Below are 19,798 nucleotides of genomic sequence, written 5' to 3'. Positions count from 1 at the left end.
AATCCTTCATATTACAAGCATGACATGAGTCTGATGGACTGAACTTCTCTACATAGAGGATAAGAGCTTTATTTTGAATGAAACAGGGTTATATCAGAAGTTTGGGGTCGGTAAGTTTTTTAAAATGATTTTAAAAGAAATCACTTATGCTTACCAAGGCTGCATTTGTTTGATAAAACTTACTGTAAAAGCATTAATATTGTGACATTATAATTTAACTATTTTCAGTAAACATGTCTCATCTTTTGCTCTTTAGATGAATAGAACAGCATTTATTTGAAACAGAAATCTTTTTTAAGATTTTAGATGTCTTTACTGTCACTCTATAAATATACTCATGTATCTATGTGTACACACACACACACACATATATAGGACTATAGGATATAAGCACATACTACCAATTACCAGCAGTTATGGTCTGGCTGGACGGTCATACAAAACCTTGGCAGGATAATCTCAGTCATGTTGTTTTCAGACCAGACCTCCTAAATGTGATAATATTGTCCCACAAGGACCAGCCAATCTTTCAGCCCTAAAGTGAGAATGAGACAAAGAAAGACATGAATGATATGTTTTTCTTGACTGATGATCTAACGCAGAGAGAAGACCCTTGGTATGGCAAGTTTACACAACACAGAGAGTTGGCCGAGCATAATTCACTTTGAAATCATTTTCATCATTCTGAGGGAAAAAGAATTATTTACGATCCCGGTGGTGATACAGGAATAGGTTCAAGCCCCTTTCCATCTGTGTCCAATCCCAGGCTAATGCTATCATCACCTGTTTCCATGTGCCTCAAGAACATCTGGACCACATTAAAACAAACACACACACAAGGTGCATTTTGTTGACTCTGTGTTTGTGCATGCTGGCACATGCTTTAGCATTTGGCTCGCATTCGTAAATTTAGCTAAAACAACAAATTAAGATCAAAGAATGGAATGAAAAGTCCTGATTTCAAAAATCAATGCTCTTAATTTTTGAGGTACCAGACTCCTCGGGGAGCTTCGAGCTTGTGTAGATTTATTGCTTTGTTAAACAAACAAAACAAAACAAAAATGCGATTGTAATTCATCTGGCCGTATCTTTAGTGATCGCATTTCAGACACTTATGATCTAGTTTTAACGTTGTGTTTCTAAAGTCAAAACGTATCAAATTCCAAGTATTTTTCTCATAAAAATACAGTTTGTTTTATGAGTAAGATGCTGCTAATAATTCATGTATAAAAATACAAACATATAAATACATGGGTTGGCCTGTGAATCACTTGTCATTAATACATCTGTTTCCTGATTTTAATTGCACAAGGGGCAGGTGCCCTTATTGACAATGTACTTTTAGTCTAAAATATGCCTTTGGGACCACAACACAGCTGCATTGCATTTTTAACAGTGGTACATGGACTGCACAGAGATGGTAAGTGCTCTGTTAGGAAACTTTTTCTCCCCAAAACAGACTGGAATCTCTTTATCCATTCGTGTTTCTCCCATGCAACAGCTGTGCAGCTGGTTCTAGCTGGGAATTAAGTGCAGTACGTCTGCGGTCAGGAGGGACCTCAGCTCCGGCCCTCCCATGTGCATGTAAGGAAGCTATAATGTCATGCAATTGGGGCCGTATTATTGTTGCATGAGACTTGAGGAGTGATGTCAGAGGGAAGAGGAAACTAGCTAACTCCCAACTAAGGGAGCAGAGGTCCAACTGAAACTGGCCAGAGCCCAACATGCTTCAAGTGTTTTTCTTTTTCACTGCCCTTTCATTTTGTCTTGCTTATTAATTAGTCATGCAACAATGGGAAGACAGGTTTAGAAATTGCAGGTGATTATGTTATGACTGAGGGACCTGCCGTGGATTTGAAGGGGGAATGAAACGTCTATTCATGTCTTCTGGTATAGAGAAATTGTTGTATATAGTTACAAATTTAATACAATTTGGTACTTGGAAGAATATAATGTGAAATGTTTGTGTTCACACTCAAAACTCTTTACATGCATTGTTATCTTGGCCCATTGAGCACGTTGAGATTTTTTTCAGAAACTCTTGAGGAGATTATTGAAGTATTTTTATCAGGAGAGAGGCAGGATCTAAACACAAGTGTCTATTAAATCTACAGTTAGCTTCATTGATATCTAGGAGAATCAACTGAGATATTTAAGAGCTCTCATGAGGGATTTATCTTTCCTGAGGGAATGAAATAAACTGAAAGTGGGATTTTAAAATGACCCAAACACACTACTGTATGATTACAACTGATCTCTTAGATATGGCAGAAGGGGAGAAAGTGTCTCCCTCTGGAGGAGGAGCTTGTAAAGGGTGCTGCAGTTCTCCGGTTCCCACCAGTTTAGCTTTCACCGCTTATCTTAATGAAGACAAATGAACACATTCTAGCGTCTAATATTGCAATCTCATTTTAGAACATCTGAATTTATAAATGTGACTTGCATTAGTTTTATGAACTATTTGGCAAAGTGTAGAAAATCCATAGACATTTAGAGAAGATGAATTGTATTGGAAACACATGCCAGGGCGTATTTAAGAGATAATACACAAATGTTTAATTCATCCTCTAGTTCAGCAGATGGGAAGGTTATATGGATTTTGACCATAAATCCTCTAAAAGAGCATAGGCTAATGATCAGTGAATGATACTTATCAGACTCCATAAGTGCTTCATCTAATAAATGTATGTCTCTGAGGAGAGATATTGGAATTCTGATCATGATGGATTCCATTTAACCTTGGGCAGAGTCCAAGATGGTTGAAATCAGGATCCCAAAGGAACAGTGATCATTCTCACATTGAAAAAAAAAAAAAAATAGATACATTTGTAAGGCTGTGAGAAAGTTAATATTCATTTGAATTCACTATGCACTACCAGGGTCATAAAAACGAAAATACACCCTTAAGAATCACACATAAAGTCTGTAATAACGCTATTTATTGATTTATCGTGTTTTCCTTACTAAAGAGCAGCGGTTTTACACTACTGCCATGTAGAAATATTGGTGTGAACTTGGTACACTGTAATCAGATGAGACTCCAGAGAATTATAAATACTATTCGACAGACTCCTAAGGAGGGAAGGGTCGATGACACCATTGTGCAACAACGTCAAATGGATTAAACAATCCTTGTAAGGCCTTTCGCCTGCAACCTTCCAACACTTTCCTGTGTTGATTGGTTCACACTTGATGAAAACATGCAACACTCTTTGAGGTGAAACAACCCACTTTTGTTCTTCAAACGTTGTCACACTAATTCATAAGGAAACAGTTCAGACTCATTTCCATGTGATCCACTATCTCTGTAGTGGTCTTTCTGTGGTCTAGTTCAAAGCTCTGTGCTGCCCTTTTCTGCTCTTCCAGAACTAGACCAGTGCTGTGTAATGTAGCCAAGTCTTTTCATCATTCGGGTTGGTCTGACTAAAGATATCAGCAGATTGGCTGGGCTGCTGGGAAAATCCATTGTGACTATGTTTCTTTGGGAATGCGACTTCTAATGTAGAAGCACTACTGGGTGCTTCTTTTATCTGGCACATACTGCTCATATCTAAAGAGCTCTTACCAAACAATCTCTGACTCAGACTGTTCTCACCCTGGTTGACATAAGTCTGAATACACATAGTCACCTCTAAAATGCAACAACTGAAGCAGAAATAACATAAATCTTTCCCATTGTCATCATTTTCCAGACATAATTCTGTAACAAGACTGTAAGAAAATCACCTTCAAGAGAATACTTTGAGTAAAACATTTTAATGAAGAAATTATCTCTATACCTTAACTTCTATATTCATAGTACATAATTCTTTAAACCTAACAATAAATGGGCATCAATGAGGAATCATTTGTCAAAAATAACACACCACTGATTTTCTGCTTTCTTTTTTGAGGTAAATCATTTTTGTTTACATTGGTCAAGACATCGACAAAGTTATACATTGTAAAAACAATCAAACAATAAAATGAAAAAATAGACACATAAAGCAATTACACAAATTTTAGAATTAATACTCATTCAACGAAAACAACTTTTATCTGAGAGCTTCAGTGGTCTTAGTAAAAAACAAATATGCCTACTAGATTTCTACCCAGTGGAAAGGTAAGTTAATTATGAGGTTTGAGAATGACACCCCTCAGACCTCCTTTTAGCCGGTGTGTAAAAACACTTAACGTAGGAGATCATCAGAGAGAGCGGTCGCAGTCTGTTAGTGTCTGCACACTGCTGGTGCAGTGGTCAAATATGTAGCCCTCCTTCACCGGGACTCCGAGTGCTTTAGTATGGTTAGTGGAGCCGGCGAAGGGATGTCACAGCTGGAATGGGTGTAGGCAGTTAATGGTGGCGGTGGACGTGGGATGAAGATGAAGGGTAGTTCATGATAACAGCAGAACAGGTGCTCCAATGCAGAAGTGATTGGTGGTTACTGTGTGTGGTGTTTTACCACTATAGACAACCGAAGGATAATGGCTAGTGGTTAACCTCAGAGGAAGACTTCACGCTGCAAGGAACGTACATGTTTTAAGAGTTCTTTCCTGACATCTTCATCGTAATGGTTTTCACCTCTGTGTACTCTTTCAGTCCGATCTCACCCCTGGAAAAAAGAGAACAACGGTGTCAGCGTAAACAAGGATGTATAGAAAACACGATTATTACGTTATATCCTTTTTTTAATGCACTTACAGTTCACGACCATTGCCAGACATTTTGAATCCTCCAAAAGGAGACTGGCATGTCAGGGCATTATAACAGTTAATCCTGTACAACAAAGACATTTCACAATCTTAGTGATTTCATGATATTCTATTCCATTCTGTGAATTTATAAAACTTCTGTGGTTATCACATTGACGAAATATCTGCGGAATATTAGGGAAATCTTTCGCCCTCACAATCACATGGATTCCTATTTAAATGACTGGATTTCTCCCATGAAAATTTTGCAAACAAAAGGTAAATGTGACTGCAGCTTAAGGCGTACGTATAACCCAATAATATTAGGGACCCAAACAAAACAAGTGGATGGCATTTGTGCTGCTTTCCATTTTCTGGTGATATGATATATCTCTTACCAGACAGTGCCGGCCTGCACAGCTGCAGAGACTGTCATGGCCTTGTTGAGGTCTCTGGTGAAGACTGCTGCTGCCAGACCATATTCTGTGTCGTTGGCTCTCTCGATCACTTCTTCAATCGTTTTAAACTTCATGATCTGCTGAACTGGCCCAAATATCTACAATAAAAGTTTATTATTATTATACTTTGACATTCGAATTTAGACGTATTATTCTGATTTAAAGAAAGCTTACCTCCTCCTTGGCAATGCGCATGTGGTCCTGTACATCGGAGAAGACTGTGGGCTCCACAAAGAAGCCTTTAGAAGGAGGAGCTTTGCCGCCACACTCCAGTTTAGCTCCCTCAGTGATGCCGCTCTGAATCAGCTCCAGTACACGTCTCTGCTGCTCCACACTCACCTGACACAGCCAAACAGAGATGATGAACTACTGAATCCTGTGTCTTTTTTTACTGTGGTTATATGGAAGTTTTGTAACAGGCAACAAAAAACCTTTAAATAATAAATATGCAGATAATATATATTTTGTCTTGTCTGATTATTTACAGTATATATATATGGGGCTTGACATTAACTTTTTTTGCTCACCAGGCACTGTGGTTTGTGGTTTTCCAAAGTTACTAGCCACTCAGCATTTTCACTGGCCACAATTTTGACATCGATACCATGGGGAAAACTGCCATATAGATATTTTTTATATTATCTCATAATTTGGCAGCAGTTTATTGGGAGCGTTTCCGATATTTCCGTATCGATATGTATCGTAAAATCAATATTTTTGACAACACTACATTGCACTTAGTTTATTATTTCAGATGCCTTTTTAAAAGACTACAATTGAAAAATGTGTATATTATATATAAAATTCAATCCGCCAAAGTGGCTAGTTGGAGTAACTGCGTTACACGTCACTGCTGAAATCCACCCGCATTTGCCGGGCTGGCGGGTGTCAAAAGTCAAGCCCTGTATATGTATATGCATATAGAGAGAGAGAGCAAACGTTTGGGATCAGTAAGACTTTTCATGTCTTATGCTCTTATTATCAATGTTGAAAACAGTTGAGCTGCTTAATTTTTTTTTTTTTTTTTTGTGGAAACCGTGATGCATTATTTTCAGGATTCTCAAAAGAACAGCATTTATTTTAAATAGATATCTTTTAACATATAAATGCATTTTAATGTCATCCTTGCTGAATAAAAGATGAATTTATTTTTAAAAAAAAATACTAACCCCAAACTTTTGAACGGTAGTATATCTTTTTATTGTTTTAGGCAATTAATTGGGTCTTACCTGAGGTCCCTGCTCAGTGGTTGGGTCAAAGGGATTTCCCAGTGTCCTTCTCCGAGCTCTCTCAACACTCCTTCGCACAAACTCATCATAAATGGGCTCCTCTACAAAGATACGGGAACCAGCGGTGCAGCATTGACCGTTGTTGAAGAAAACACCCTGATGGGCCTGTTCGACTGCCAACTCAACTGAAAGAGAGAGAAAGCACATTATTAAACATCTGCCAGTAATGGACTATACATGGCGCATAAGCATCATTAGTGAAAGGTGTGAAACACTGGGATTATATAGACAGTCAAAAAAAAATTAGATAAATATTTTATTTAAATAAAAGTAAATAACAGCTCAAACAACAGGTGGTAAATAAATCTGGACTATATTTTGTACATTTCAACAAGTTTTTCAAAGAAATTTTTAACAGACTATAGTTTAAGCAGTTTCTCCCCTTGTTCTGGTGTGTCTGCTGTTTATGCATACATACATGTGAGTATGTGCATCTGTGTGAGATAATGGACACCTGGGAAAAGGGTGGACTGGCAGGCTGTGGCTTTTGAAGGGTTAATGGAGCAGGCAGATTTACGGCTGTGGTGTGATGGGTCCAGACAGGGTCCATTCGGTTGATTTACGGGGGGGCCTTGCTCACGGCTGCTGAAAACATTTAAAGCTCAGACTTACGCCGAGGTTTGGTGGGCTACTTAGAGATACTAAGAACCAGGAGTTTAGGAAGTGAGATAAGCTCATTTGCATGTATATGGGCCTTTCCGAATTTTTTTAATTTTTTTTGCCCAGACGCAGCTCTAAAAGATCCCTAAGGGTCTTTGATGTGAAGTGACAGAGAATGTCTCTGGGGTAGCACCTGTGCACAAACTGTTGCAGCGGGACAACAGGAGGGCGGCCGTAAAACAGTGTCTGAATACTTACAATCAGCATCTGCAAAAATGATGTTGGGACTCTTTCCCCCGAGCTCTAGCGTGACTCTCTTCAGATTGCTCTTTCCTGCTGCTTCTTGGATCAGCTTGCCTACCTGTGGAGAGAGAGGAGAGCCGCTTTAATCACTGGGACACCACAGAAGAGCTTTACTAAATCTCAACATCAGTGGGATGCTGTCATTATTAAATCCTGCTGCATGAGGAGGCTCCCTTTGACAAGACAACCAGCTCCATTATCAGGCCCCTGAGCTTCAGCTCACATCCTAAATATCTATTAGTGCTTACGGTGACAGCCAAAGAGAATGGAATGTCCTACACGCAACAGTATCTGTTGGTTAATTCGAGAACAGGAAAAGCTGACTGCAGGTTTGTGTAGGATGCTCAACGCTGTTTGGAGTCACAAAATAACAGTGACAAGACCCATAAAATGCATTTATTGGCTTTGTTAGTGCATAAATGAAAACAATATGTATGTGTGATTATTGGTTTCTCCGAACTCAAGGAGCAAATTTCTTTTTATCAGAAGTCTACTGTTTTATAATTCCATGTTGTTTGCAGCTCTTCCCTGAATCGATTCAAGTCCAAACTGAATTTCACACTTCTCTTCCCCTAAAGTTTCACATTAGCGGTGGACTGGCTCTCATTTTACATGCTGTTCAGGCCCTTGTAAGCACCGCAGACATCGCACAGCTGCTGGCCATGGCGTTGCTTCACATCTCAGAGAACATTATGCTCACATCAAACTATTCTCTTCCAACTGTATGTGTGTGTCTGTGTAAGTGAGAGAGCGAGAGAAAGAAAGACCTTTTCAATCTTCACAGCCAGCTCAGCGCTTTAGAGGCTGGCAAGCAGCACTCCTAACCATAAACAAACATTTGTACATTTTTCCTTTCTGCAAAACATACTTACTGACAGTGAATATTTTCTCTATCTGTTTTCCATCAGATAGCGGAAAGAGAAGGGGAGAAGACGGAGGGAAAATAATCTTCTTCAGTTCCCTCTGACACTATCGTTCAGTGGAAAAATGGATGAACGTCATACCTCTCACTGATACTATACATATGTGAGTGTTTCTGTCAGTTTTAGGGAAGCTACTTTAGTTTTTCAAGCTACAAGATAGTTGAAGTAGTTAAACTGTAGTAAAGCTATAGATAGCTAAACCAGATAACTGTAGTAATGAGGAGAATATTCAAAAGAACAGACTTAATTTGAAATAGAAATCTTTTGTAATGTCTTTACTGTAACTTTTGATCAATTTAATGTATATGTACTGACTAAAACTATTAATTTATTTAAAAAAAACTTACTGACCCCAAACTTTTGAACACTAGTGTATAACTATCTACACTGAACAAAATTATAAACGCAACACTTTTGTTTTTGCCCCCATTTTTCATGAGCTGAACTCAAAGATCTAAGACTTTTTCTATGTACACAAAAGGCCTATTTCTCTCAAATATTGTTCACAAATCTGTCTAAATCTGTGTTAGTGAGCACTTCTCCTTTGCCAAGATAATCTATCCACCTCACAGGTGTGGCATATCAAGATGCTGATTAGACAGCATGATTATTGCACAGGTGTGCCTTAGGCTGGCCACAATAAAAGGCCACTCTAAAATGTGCAGTTTTATCACACAGCACAATGCCACAGATGTGCAAGCATGCAATTGGCATGCTGACTGCAGGAATGTCCACCAGAGCTGTTGCCCGTGAATTGAATGTTCATTTCTCTACCATAAGCCGTCTCCAAAGGCGTTTCAGAGAATTTGGCAGTACATCCAACCGGCCTCACAACTGCAGACCACGTGTAACCACACCAGCCCAGGACCTCCACATCCAGCATCTTCACCTCCAGGATCGTCTGTGACCAGCCACCCGGACAGCTGCTGCAACAATCGGTTTGCATAACCAAAGAATTTCTGCACAAACTGTCAGAAACCGTCTCAGGGAAGCTCATCCGCATGCTCGTCGTCCTCATCGGGGTCTCGACCTGACTGCAGGTCATCGTCGTAACCGACTTGAGTGGGCAAATGCTCACATTCGATGGCGTCTGACACTCTGCAGAGTTGTTCTCTTTACAGATGAATCCCGGTTTTCACTGTACAGGGCAGAAGGCAGACAGCATGTATGGCATCGTGTGGGTGAGTGGTTTGCTGATATCAACGTTGTGGATCGAGTGGCCCATGGTGGCGGTGGGGTTATGGTATGGGCAGGTGTATGTATGTTATGGACAACGAACACAGGTGCATTTTATTGATGGCATTTTGAATGCACAGAGATACCGTGACGAGATCCTGAGGCCCATTGTTGTGCCATTCATCCACGACCATCACCTCATGTTCCAGCATGATAATGCACGGCCCCATGTTGCAAGGATCTGTACACAATTCCTGGAAGCTGAAAACATCCCAGTTCTTGCATGGCCAGCATACTCACCGGACATGTCACCCATTGAGCATGTTTGGGATGCTCTGGATCGGCTTATACAACAGAGTGTTCCAGGTCCTGCCAATTTCCAGAAACTTCGCATAGCCATTGAAGAGGCGTGGACCAACATTCCACAGGCCACAATCAACAACCTGATCAACTCTATGCGAAGGAGATGTGTTACACTGCGTGAGGCAAATTATGGTCACACCAGATACTGACTGGTTTTTGGACCCCCCCGGACCCCCTCAATACAGTAAAACTGCACATTTTAGAGTGGCCTTTTATTGTGGCCAGCCTAAGGCACACCTGTGCAATAATCATGCTGTCTAATCAGCATCTTGATATGCCACACCTGTGAGGTGGATGGATTATCTTGGCAAAGGAGAAGTACTCACTAACACAGATTTAGTGAACAATATTTGAGAGAAATAAGCCTTTTGTGTATATAGTTCAGCTCATGAAAAATGGGGGCAAAAACAAAAGTGTTGCGTTTATAATTTTTTTATTAATAGCCTAAAATTGAATGGAAGAATGAACATCAAACTTGAACTGATACATTTACACAAAATTCAAATATAATATAGTATAATGTGACTTTTTTGAAGTAAAAAAAATAACTGATTTAAATTGCCATGTAGGAACTCAAATCAGCTCATTTACAAGAATCATCAGGACAAACTGATTCACTAGAATAAATCAGACTTTCCGATGACACATATAAGGGAGATAATCGCTTAGGACCAACTGATTCACTAGAAATTAATCAGTATAAAAGAAAGAATCGCTTCGGATTATTCAATTCATTAGAATGAATCTGACTTTCTAATGCCACATTTGAGTGAGAGTGTGATTTCCTCAGCTCAGATATAAAAAAAAAAAAATTATGTAGTACTTGGTTGCACTAACTGGTGTAACACTAATCGCTGAAAAAAACCTGTTGCTTAAAAACCATTAAGTTACTACTGCTGCTTTGTTTAGTTAGTTACTCCTGGTTTGATCGCAGGTATAACCATTATTTTTGCATATAATAATAATAAAACCATTTTAAAATGTGGTTCAATGTGCTTTTTAATTCATATTAAACATAAGAAATATAATGAAATATACTTCATTTAAGAAATTACATTGCACACTTGTCACAAAGGGGCTAGACTCCACAAATAGCAGCAATGGGCTGGTCATAATACACCAGAATCCTTCACTCCCTCAAGGAGATGCTCCCCTGTCCCCCCCCCACCCCTGGTCCAGTCCTCCCTTATACACAGACGGCTGAAGTGACTCAGAGTCTGTGTATGTACACACACACGCACAGCATGAGAGATCTCGGCTGCCTAATCAAGTCCAGATAAGATCCCAGCGACAGCCACAGCAGCAGTGCTGACGCGAGGAGAGGAACCAAACCTTCACTTCGCTGCCAGTGAAGAGGAAGGGCGGGAGGGTGGGGTGTATGGTGATGAGTTTCCTCTGAAAGTCAGTGAGTGGAAGTGTGGGTGAAGACGAGTGGGTTGGTACAGTTTCCACAGTGACGCTACACTCATTTGAGGATTTGTGTGGCCTTTTATTTGTTTCTTTCCAAGTCTCAGTCATCACATTCTTGTTTTATCAATAACATTTCGATTTAAAAGAAAGAAATAGTCATCGCAGTCATCAAAATAGCAGAGAACTGGGAAATGACTTAACTCTCATTTCCCACAAAATAAAACATCTGTTGCATTCCAGCAAGTGTTTTTCAAGGGCACAAGCTTAGTTTGTTTTCTGTGGAAACAACACTTCTGTTTGTACTCCTATCAGTGAGAGAAGTCTTGTGCTATACACAGACCCATAAACACTATTCTCTGTTTCTTTAACAATGAAGATAAACACTAAGTATATTTACACTACTGAATACTGTTTAATAGAGTTTTTAATCTTTTTGAAAGAAGGTTGCATTTCTTTGTTAAAACTACAATAAAACTGTAATATTGTGAAATATTATCTATTTTAAAATGTACTTTATTCCTGTGATGGTAAAGCTGAATTTTCAGCATCATTACTCCAGTCTTCAGTGTCACATGATCCTTTAGAAATCATTGTAATATGCTCTGATTTGGTGCTCAAGAAACATTTCTTATTATTATCAATGTTGAAAACAGTTGTGCTGCTTAATAATTTTGTGGAAACTGATACTTTTTTCAGGATTCTTTGATTAATAGAATGTTCAAAGAACAGCATTTATTTTTGAAAAGTAGTGTACATGCACTTGCAACAGACGTTATCCACGTTAATTAAACAACAAGTGACCTCACCACTGTAGTAATTTGCAACGCAAATATTCATGTATACTAGGAGAGATCGATGAAGACTGTAGCTCCACTATGCAAAAAACACCGCTGTAACTCGATTATAGCTGGGCATGTAAACAAACTCACTTTTCCGGTCAAGCTAACAAGCCTTAGCTCTATCTACTCTAAACATCACCAAATTTACTTCAATTAATAACAAAACACATGCTACATGTGTAGGAACAGATCAAAACATACACTGAAATTTTTCGATTTATGAGATGCTCTAATTGAATAAAGGGCTTAAGGGTTCTTACCAGTGAGGCAAGTGTAGCTAGAAATAATCACTGTTTAAAATACGCTGTCACAGCAGAGTTATGTCGCTGTCAGTGAGGCCTATTTTCAAGCAGTAAATTCTCTGTGCCTAACATGGTGCCTATTTTCAGTCCCTGGCTTTCTATTAAATTTATACAGTTGGCTTCAAAGAGTCATTCTTCCTCTAGGGGCCACAATGTAACTGTCTAATGTCTGATGCATAGAGCTCAATAGAAAGGGTAGTCATTATACAGTATGCACAGGACACTTATAAAGTGTAAATGAACTCAGGTGTCCAACCAGACTGGCACGACATTAACCGTACAAATCAAGTAGGGGGCCTGGTGTCCATTTCTTGTTTCTGTTCCGTGCTTATGACAGACCACCTGTGGATTAACATCTCACTCCCACATCCACCTAAAACCTGTTTATTACAAATGATTTTGGAAAGCCAGGTGGTCTGCTAAGCATTGCTTGTTGTGAGAGCGTGTGTAGTATGAGATCAGAGAGTCCCCCTATAAACACAACTTCCTCAGACTTCTTCTCATTATAGTCATCAGCAGTATAAACACACTAGGCCTTCAAAATTGTACCTTTAAGGGTACAACAGCTTGTCACTGGGGCAGTACAAGTGGGCTAAATGGACAACTTTGTACTTAGTCTTTAGTTGTCCCTTTAAGAGCACTACAGTTTTTGCACTTTTTTCTGGGAGTATTGACTCACGAAGAGACGGTGCTCATCCCAGTGATCCCAAATGCCTCTGTCAAGTGTACACTTTGCCACATGGATTCAAGTGCCTAAAATGTCAAATGTGACACCCTATGGTCTTATGGACTTCACAGATGCCTAAATGAAGACCACAAGACTATGTGTCCACATCAAGAGCACCATTTGGGACAGGGCCGATATCACACTGGTGCAAAAGAGGATGATGGAAGAAGGAGTGATTCTTCCATTGTCTGATAGGAAAATTACCTCAGTCGATCCTGTGAACGCCACTTTGTCTATGCCCATGTGCGAAGCAATCGCGGCTCCCGCGGTTGGCCCGTAGCCTGGCAAAATATTGACGACTCCCGGTGGAAACCCAGCCTGTGAAAACAGTATGAGAGGAAAAAGCTTTAGACGAGAGCTGAGCCAAGAACACCACAGGCCGTGGAGGGGGAATCCAGACCCACCCCAACCTCCCTACAGGCCCTGTGGAAGAGAGGATGGACAGAACATCAAAAGGAAGAGGAGAAAGTAGGCCTCATAATCCCAGAGAAAAGGAACAACAAAGGTCTGGGTGTAGTGGGGAATGAATTATGAAATATCACTCATTTGCATGAATGTGTGTTGATGCTTTTGTGTCACTTTGATCATTTTACTGCTTTATTATGAATGTGATGTGGTCCGAATAGATTGACAGATGTCATATTGTTTTATCCCTTTATTCAAAACAATGTTGTAAAATGACTTTGCTGTACCTCTTTGATCAGAGCACCGATGTAGAGGCAGGTGAGAGGGGTCTGCTCAGCAGGTTTCAGGATAACAGTGTTCCCGCAGCTCAGCGCTGGCCCCAATTTCCATGCTGTCATCACCAGGGGGAAGTTCCACTGTACAGACATAGGTCAGGAACTTACTGTGGGAGCTCGGTCAGATAACCACATATCTTTGTTTCTTCAGACCATAACTACTTCACTAATGATTTCAGACTCCTGCACACTCATTTGGAAACAAAATGTTTCTAAAACAGTTTCACAACTTCTGTATCAATTCAGCCTTGTAACTTTTTTCCTGTCATTCTCCTACAATGCTCAATGACCTGCGAGACTGACCAGATTTGAATATTTAGAGCTTGCGCCAGCTCAAACCCTCTTTTGGTGTTAAAAAACTACTGTCAGGATTAACTAACTACACGCAGTGAAAAATTAGCGCTGAAATGGTGTGGACGGTAATTTTTGCGCCCGACTTTTTTGCATATGTATTTGTAGGAGTTTCCCTTTCAGATGCAAAATTTATGGAAGGAGAGTATTTAAATGAATCATGCAAGGTGATTTACTAAGGTTTACGCTAGTCAGTCAGTTTACTGGTATTTGCATAATTAATTACTGCCTCAAAAAAGCATGTCTTAAACCGGACACTAATTTGTGGTTCTCTTGGTAGATTGTGTTGATCTTTATGGAAATGATCCGGCTGCGTCTGTGTTCTTTCATTTACACGTCATCAGTAGATCACACGCAGAACTTTCCACTCCAAACGGTGCTTTTTTGGAATTGTGCTCTCACAATAATTTGCCCTGTTTAGTAAATCTGGCCCTTGGTGTGCACTGTCATTTCTCATGTGATGAAGTCTAGAGTGCTAAGCACTGACTTTATCATCACAATCTATTGTTTTTGCTTCTTCGTTTCTATTTCTGTCCTTCAATTATATCTCCCACTCAGCTCTGCCTTTCTATTTCATTATTTCTCAGTTCCTTTTTCTTTCTTTTTCTGCTTTACTGGCACTGGCCATGGCCTCCTTTTGCCAGTCTGTTTGTAGCCAATCATATAGTGGCTGATAAGAACACTTTCAGTGACGTTGTGAAATATATTTTAAAGTAACGATTAAATGGAAATAGCGACAGATCTTATCTTCTGTATTATGATATACATCTGAGTGAAATTACAGGGGTAAAAAATGAAGGGCATGGACTTGTTGTGACAATCAGTTGTTAATTGGATGGAAGCAGATCTTAAAGCAAGCTTGCAGGTGATTGAAAATAAAATGGAAGGTTTTACCCAAACCTCAACAAACCTGTCATCCCTTACTAAGGTGTTCAACTAACTCCCTATTAAGGACTGTGGAGATGGCATCATTTTCAAGCAAAATATATAAAGGAAAACCAAAAATAGGGCCAAAAAACTCACAGGAATGATCTGTCCACACACTCCGATGGGCTCATGCCTGGTGAGTGTGAAATATTCCCCATCTGTGTGACAGAAAGAACAAAAGGAAACAGAATATTAGTCAGCATGGGGTAAAAGGGTGTCAAATACACTTTATACTTATACTTGGACAATAAATCAAGACTGCTGAAATGAAATTGAAATGTGAAAATAAACGATATTTGATCAGTGGTGTAAGAGCAGCAGATAAAGTAGGAAGGATCATATTAGCTGACATTTTTACTAACAGTAGACTAAAGTTTTCAGTCAAAAGAGCTTTAGATAATATGACCGTCTACAAAAGACCCTGTTTTTGTCTTACGGCAACATGGAAAAGAGTGCAATCACGCCATCCCTCGCTGTGGAAACATGCAGTTGGAGGAACGCATCTGGACGAGAGGCATGCCAGCGATTCATCTCACTTGGTGGCCAGATAAGAGAAGGCCAAAAACACACATTCTGTTTGTTTGTGCAGTAATTCTATTACGGATGAGATTGGAAATGAAATAAAGCAAATCATTGAGTTCCCACTATGCAAGTTTGGTTTAGCAACACAACAAAGGCCCAGTGCTGAGCTCCAGCGCTGACAGGGGGATTTACAGTTCTTTCCCCCTCCATTCTTCATTTTTATTTCTCCTGCTGTGAAATCGTATCATAACAGCATGCAGCAGCATGGGTGCTTGTTTGTGTAAGATGAGAGAGTGAATATGACGGAGACATTATCAAATACAAGATTGACTGGATTGTGTGCTTTATATACCGTACAGGACAGTATATGCGCAAATATTCGTGCGCGAGCCAATCAGAAAGCGGTGGCGACAGACAGTGTTGGAATGCACAATAATTACACGGACGCCCGACGGCGGACACCTTTCTTGCTTCCCTCTAACCCATGTGGCCCATGTGACAGGGGGGCCCTGAAGGCCGGCTCCACAATCTCCCCCGCGCACACACACACACACACATACTTGCACACTAATGGCTGCACCGTGACATCAGAGCTGCAAGTTTGCTGCTGTCCCGTAGACTCCAGGCTCCCTGCCGCGTTCCTTTCAAACAACTAAATTAGCCAGAACAGACCCCCAGTGCCCCCCTGTGCCCCGTAGTGCCCCTCGACCCCGTAGCTGTCACTGTGCTCCACCGATGGCAGCGCTCCACAGGAGGGCGGCCATTAGCACTCAGATTTATAACTGTTACGGGACCTCGTCTGTTTACCCTCAGTGCACCTCCATAACCCCACAACATCTCCTGCAGGCCTCAGAGAAAACACAGCTCTACCTCAGCTTAAAGCTGCGCTCTCTCTGCTCAAGGTCAAACTTCCTAAAATGTCTAGGATGGGCCTACACCTAAAGGTCTGGGTTGACATAATGACAGTTTCCAGAGCAGTGCGTTTGTATCCTCCATATTTTTTTATATGAAATATTTTAGTGATATGTTTGGAAATCCAAAATAAAGTGTAAAATAATGACAATATTTCTATTTTCTATGTTCCACCCTTTAATACATCCAAACAAAAAAAGTGCTCTAGCGGCCCACTGCTTTGGTTAAATCCTTATTTCTGTTTGTGAGCGCCTGTTTACTGTTAGGTGAAGCTTTGTGTCCTGGCAAACTTGGTTACTGAAATACTGAAAAACCCAGCTGAAACATAGTCTGTGAATATGTAAACAGAATACACTTTTAAGACCCCCAACCTTTTGTTTTGATTTCCTTTTGCTGGGTGACTTCAGGCCTTAATTAGGGAGGTCAGACAGCCCCCCCCCCCACCCTCCCCCTCAAACTTCCCCATAATTTACATGGTGTCTTATTCAAAGTTTTATGACAGGATGAGCGTTAGCTTACCAGTCGGAATCGTGGAACCGTGGATCTTATCTGCCCATCCAGCGAAATATCGAAAAGTTTTAATGGTTCCCTGAAGATCCACAAAGAAGGAGGGGAGGAAAGGTTTCCCGCTGTCCAGAGACTCCAGGGTCTGGAAGGAGAGAAGGCAGATGAGAGTGTGGGCGTGTGATGAAAAATCACTCATAGGAATTAAACCTGACACCCCCCATGCTGCATTCAGACTAAGCATATCTAAAGCACACACTTACAGCTGCTCCCTTAGGAAAACATGATATTCATATAGCCATCACCAGAGACCTGACATTGTTATCTCTGTGTCACCCAGCCATGATTTCTAATCGACGTGGGATTAGATTGATATAAAGAGTGATCATAACCACATGGACATCACATTTCTCTTTCAAAGCAATTCACTCTGACATTTGTTCAGAGCTGGATGGAAAAAAATCTGTTGTTTCAGTCCATTTAAGACGATGTCTAAACTGTAACATGAAAGAGATTTATTCAAAATGGCCACAGAGCGCTCTAGAGAGCTGCACGCACAAAGACAAACATAGCACTTTTGTTTCTGAATCTGTCTCTTCAGACACATCTCCGTGAGTGGGAAGTAAAAGCAGATGTCCATGGCGGAAGAACGCCGGAGATAAAAGCACGTCATGGCACAGAACAATACCTCTCTTTCACGTTTCGCTCCTAACCTAAGTGATCGTTAGCACCCAAAGGTCATGTGTCCCAACTCGGTGTTGTCATCATCATGGGTTTCAGACATTTGCAGAGCAAATCAAAATTGTTAGAAAAACAACAACTCCTACAGCTCCTGCCATGAAGCTTCAATAAGCTCGAGGCAGACAGACAGGTCCACTCATTAGACACTTGCTTATTGTTGTGAGCGTCTTTGTCTGCTCAGATGGCTCTGTCCTGTTAAATCTGATTCTCACACACCAAAAACTGGCACTGACTAGAACGAGACTTGGTTTAAGTCTGCCCAGAGAACCACTGGTTCGTGAGTGAAGGTGATAGATATGAGGAAGTCAGGACCGATGTTACAATAGACCATGGGTCAGGCATTTTGGTCATCAGATATATATGAAACTAATGTATATTATATATTTGTCTACCTGATGGAGGGGGTTAAAATAGATGTCCTGAGAAATAAAACGTATCTTTGTGACAGCTTATACTCTGTAAAGAGCAAAAAAAAAAAACGTCCCACATGTTAACCAATTAAAAAAAAAAAAAAGTGGATCTCTGCTAATGGGGCGGGACTGCCTGTTTTATGACCAATGACATAGACACACAGACACTGTTTGTTTTCAGTAGACTATGGCCCTAATATTATTATTTAAACATTATTGAAAACATTTTTTTTAATAATATTAGCTATAATATTTTATGCTGTGGCTCTTTTGGAAAAATTATTAACTAAAAATTTAAAAATGGCTCTTTGGTCAAAAAAGGTTCCCCACCCCTGACCTAAACAAATAAATGCTGTAAAAGTATTGTTCATTATTCTTTATGATACCTAATGCAATATAGTAACTAATGTTAACGAATTGAACCTAATTGTAAGACTTACTGAATAGGCCTGTAAATAGTATTTTAAAGATATATTTGGTTTGAGGGTTAATATTTGGGTCTGGCAAGAGTGTTGGACGGAGTACTCACAGCAAGGTAGGCGCTGTCTCTTTCCACTAGGTCAGCCAGTTTGAACAACAGCTTCCCACGTTCAGATGCATCCATCTTCCTCCATACTGAACCCAGAGAGAAGGCCGAACGCGCAGCCTGCACCGCTTTGTCCACATCAGCCTAATAGAACGGCAAAGAGAGGGGACCGAACAGAGAGAGAGAGAGAGAGAGAGAGAGAGACATAGAAACAAGAGGAAGAGAGAGAGAGTGGAGAGCACTTAATGATATAACCTTATCCTGTAAACAGGTGTTTGTCCACCTCTGGGACAAATGAAATCCATTCATTCCGGATGAGTCTCAATGACTTCCCCAGTTGCACGTTCAGGGGGTCTCTGTTTCCTGTATCCATTGTAGTTTTCCACACTTTCTGCCTGATTTACAGAGAGGAACTACAGCCTCAAGCTTGCTTAACCACATTAGACTGAACTACAGCCCCCTCCCTCCCTCTCTTTCAATGCTGGATGCTTACTCATGCTGAGTGAAGGCTGAAAGTGAGAAGCACAATAGCGGTGAAGCACAAAACCTGTTGCTGGCAACGGTTTGAGCAATTACCAAATACACACTTTGCTGACAAACACTAGCATGCTAAGAAAGCACACACACACACACCTTATCTGCTTCCTGGACGTCACAGATTTTCTCCCCTGTAGCCGGGTTGTATGTGGTGAAGACCTTACCGCTCACAGAATCATGCCATTCGTTGTTAATAAAAATCTACAGGGAGAGAAGAGAAAGATACTGTTTAGTTTTCACAACAGTGAGGCCACTTTCAGGAGGAAGTGTGTCATAATACAGAGTAACTTAAAATCATTTGTGAACAGTAACAAACATTTTATATATCGGGGTTATTACAGTTAAATTAAATTAAAAAACATAAAAAAAAAACATTTTAGTTTCTTGAAATAAACGTTAACTGAGTAAAAGAAACTATTTAAAATAAAATAAAAAAAATATCTTATTTCAACTAGTTACAAAGACAGCATTTCTCATTTTCATTTAGTTTAAATTGATGTATTAAAATATTTAAAACTAAAATAAAAATATGATATACACATATTAAAAACTAACAGAAATGTCAAA

At 40.1% G+C, this 19,798-nt stretch overlaps 1 protein-coding gene across 1 annotated transcript in view; it reads right to left on the bottom strand.

Moving 5' to 3' along the window:
• Positions 1 to 3,740: 3,740 nt before the first annotated feature.
• The window catches only part of aldh1a2 (aldehyde dehydrogenase 1 family, member A2), a 25,670-nt gene continuing 9,612 nt past the window's right edge, over positions 3,741 to 19,798 (bottom strand). Inside the window, exons 2-13 of the mRNA XM_081358676.1 lie at positions 19,328 to 19,432; positions 18,698 to 18,838; positions 17,033 to 17,162; positions 15,176 to 15,237; positions 13,754 to 13,882; positions 13,266 to 13,379; positions 7,277 to 7,379; positions 6,359 to 6,543; positions 5,304 to 5,468; positions 5,070 to 5,227; positions 4,682 to 4,756; positions 3,741 to 4,592 (exon numbers count right to left, since the gene is read on the bottom strand). Of these exons, the coding sequence (XP_081214802.1) occupies positions 4,520 to 4,592; positions 4,682 to 4,756; positions 5,070 to 5,227; positions 5,304 to 5,468; positions 6,359 to 6,543; positions 7,277 to 7,379; positions 13,266 to 13,379; positions 13,754 to 13,882; positions 15,176 to 15,237; positions 17,033 to 17,162; positions 18,698 to 18,838; positions 19,328 to 19,432 (1,440 nt within the window). The 3' untranslated portion in view covers positions 3,741 to 4,519. The remainder of the gene's footprint in view (positions 4,593 to 4,681; positions 4,757 to 5,069; positions 5,228 to 5,303; positions 5,469 to 6,358; positions 6,544 to 7,276; positions 7,380 to 13,265; positions 13,380 to 13,753; positions 13,883 to 15,175; positions 15,238 to 17,032; positions 17,163 to 18,697; positions 18,839 to 19,327; positions 19,433 to 19,798) is intronic.

This window comes from Scardinius erythrophthalmus (assembly GCF_964197995.2).
Source record: "Scardinius erythrophthalmus genome assembly, chromosome: 2".
Taxonomy (NCBI): Eukaryota; Metazoa; Chordata; class Actinopteri; order Cypriniformes; family Leuciscidae; genus Scardinius; species Scardinius erythrophthalmus.
The sequence above is the reverse complement of the archived record's forward strand: the minus strand, read 5'-3'. Positions and strand labels throughout refer to the sequence as shown.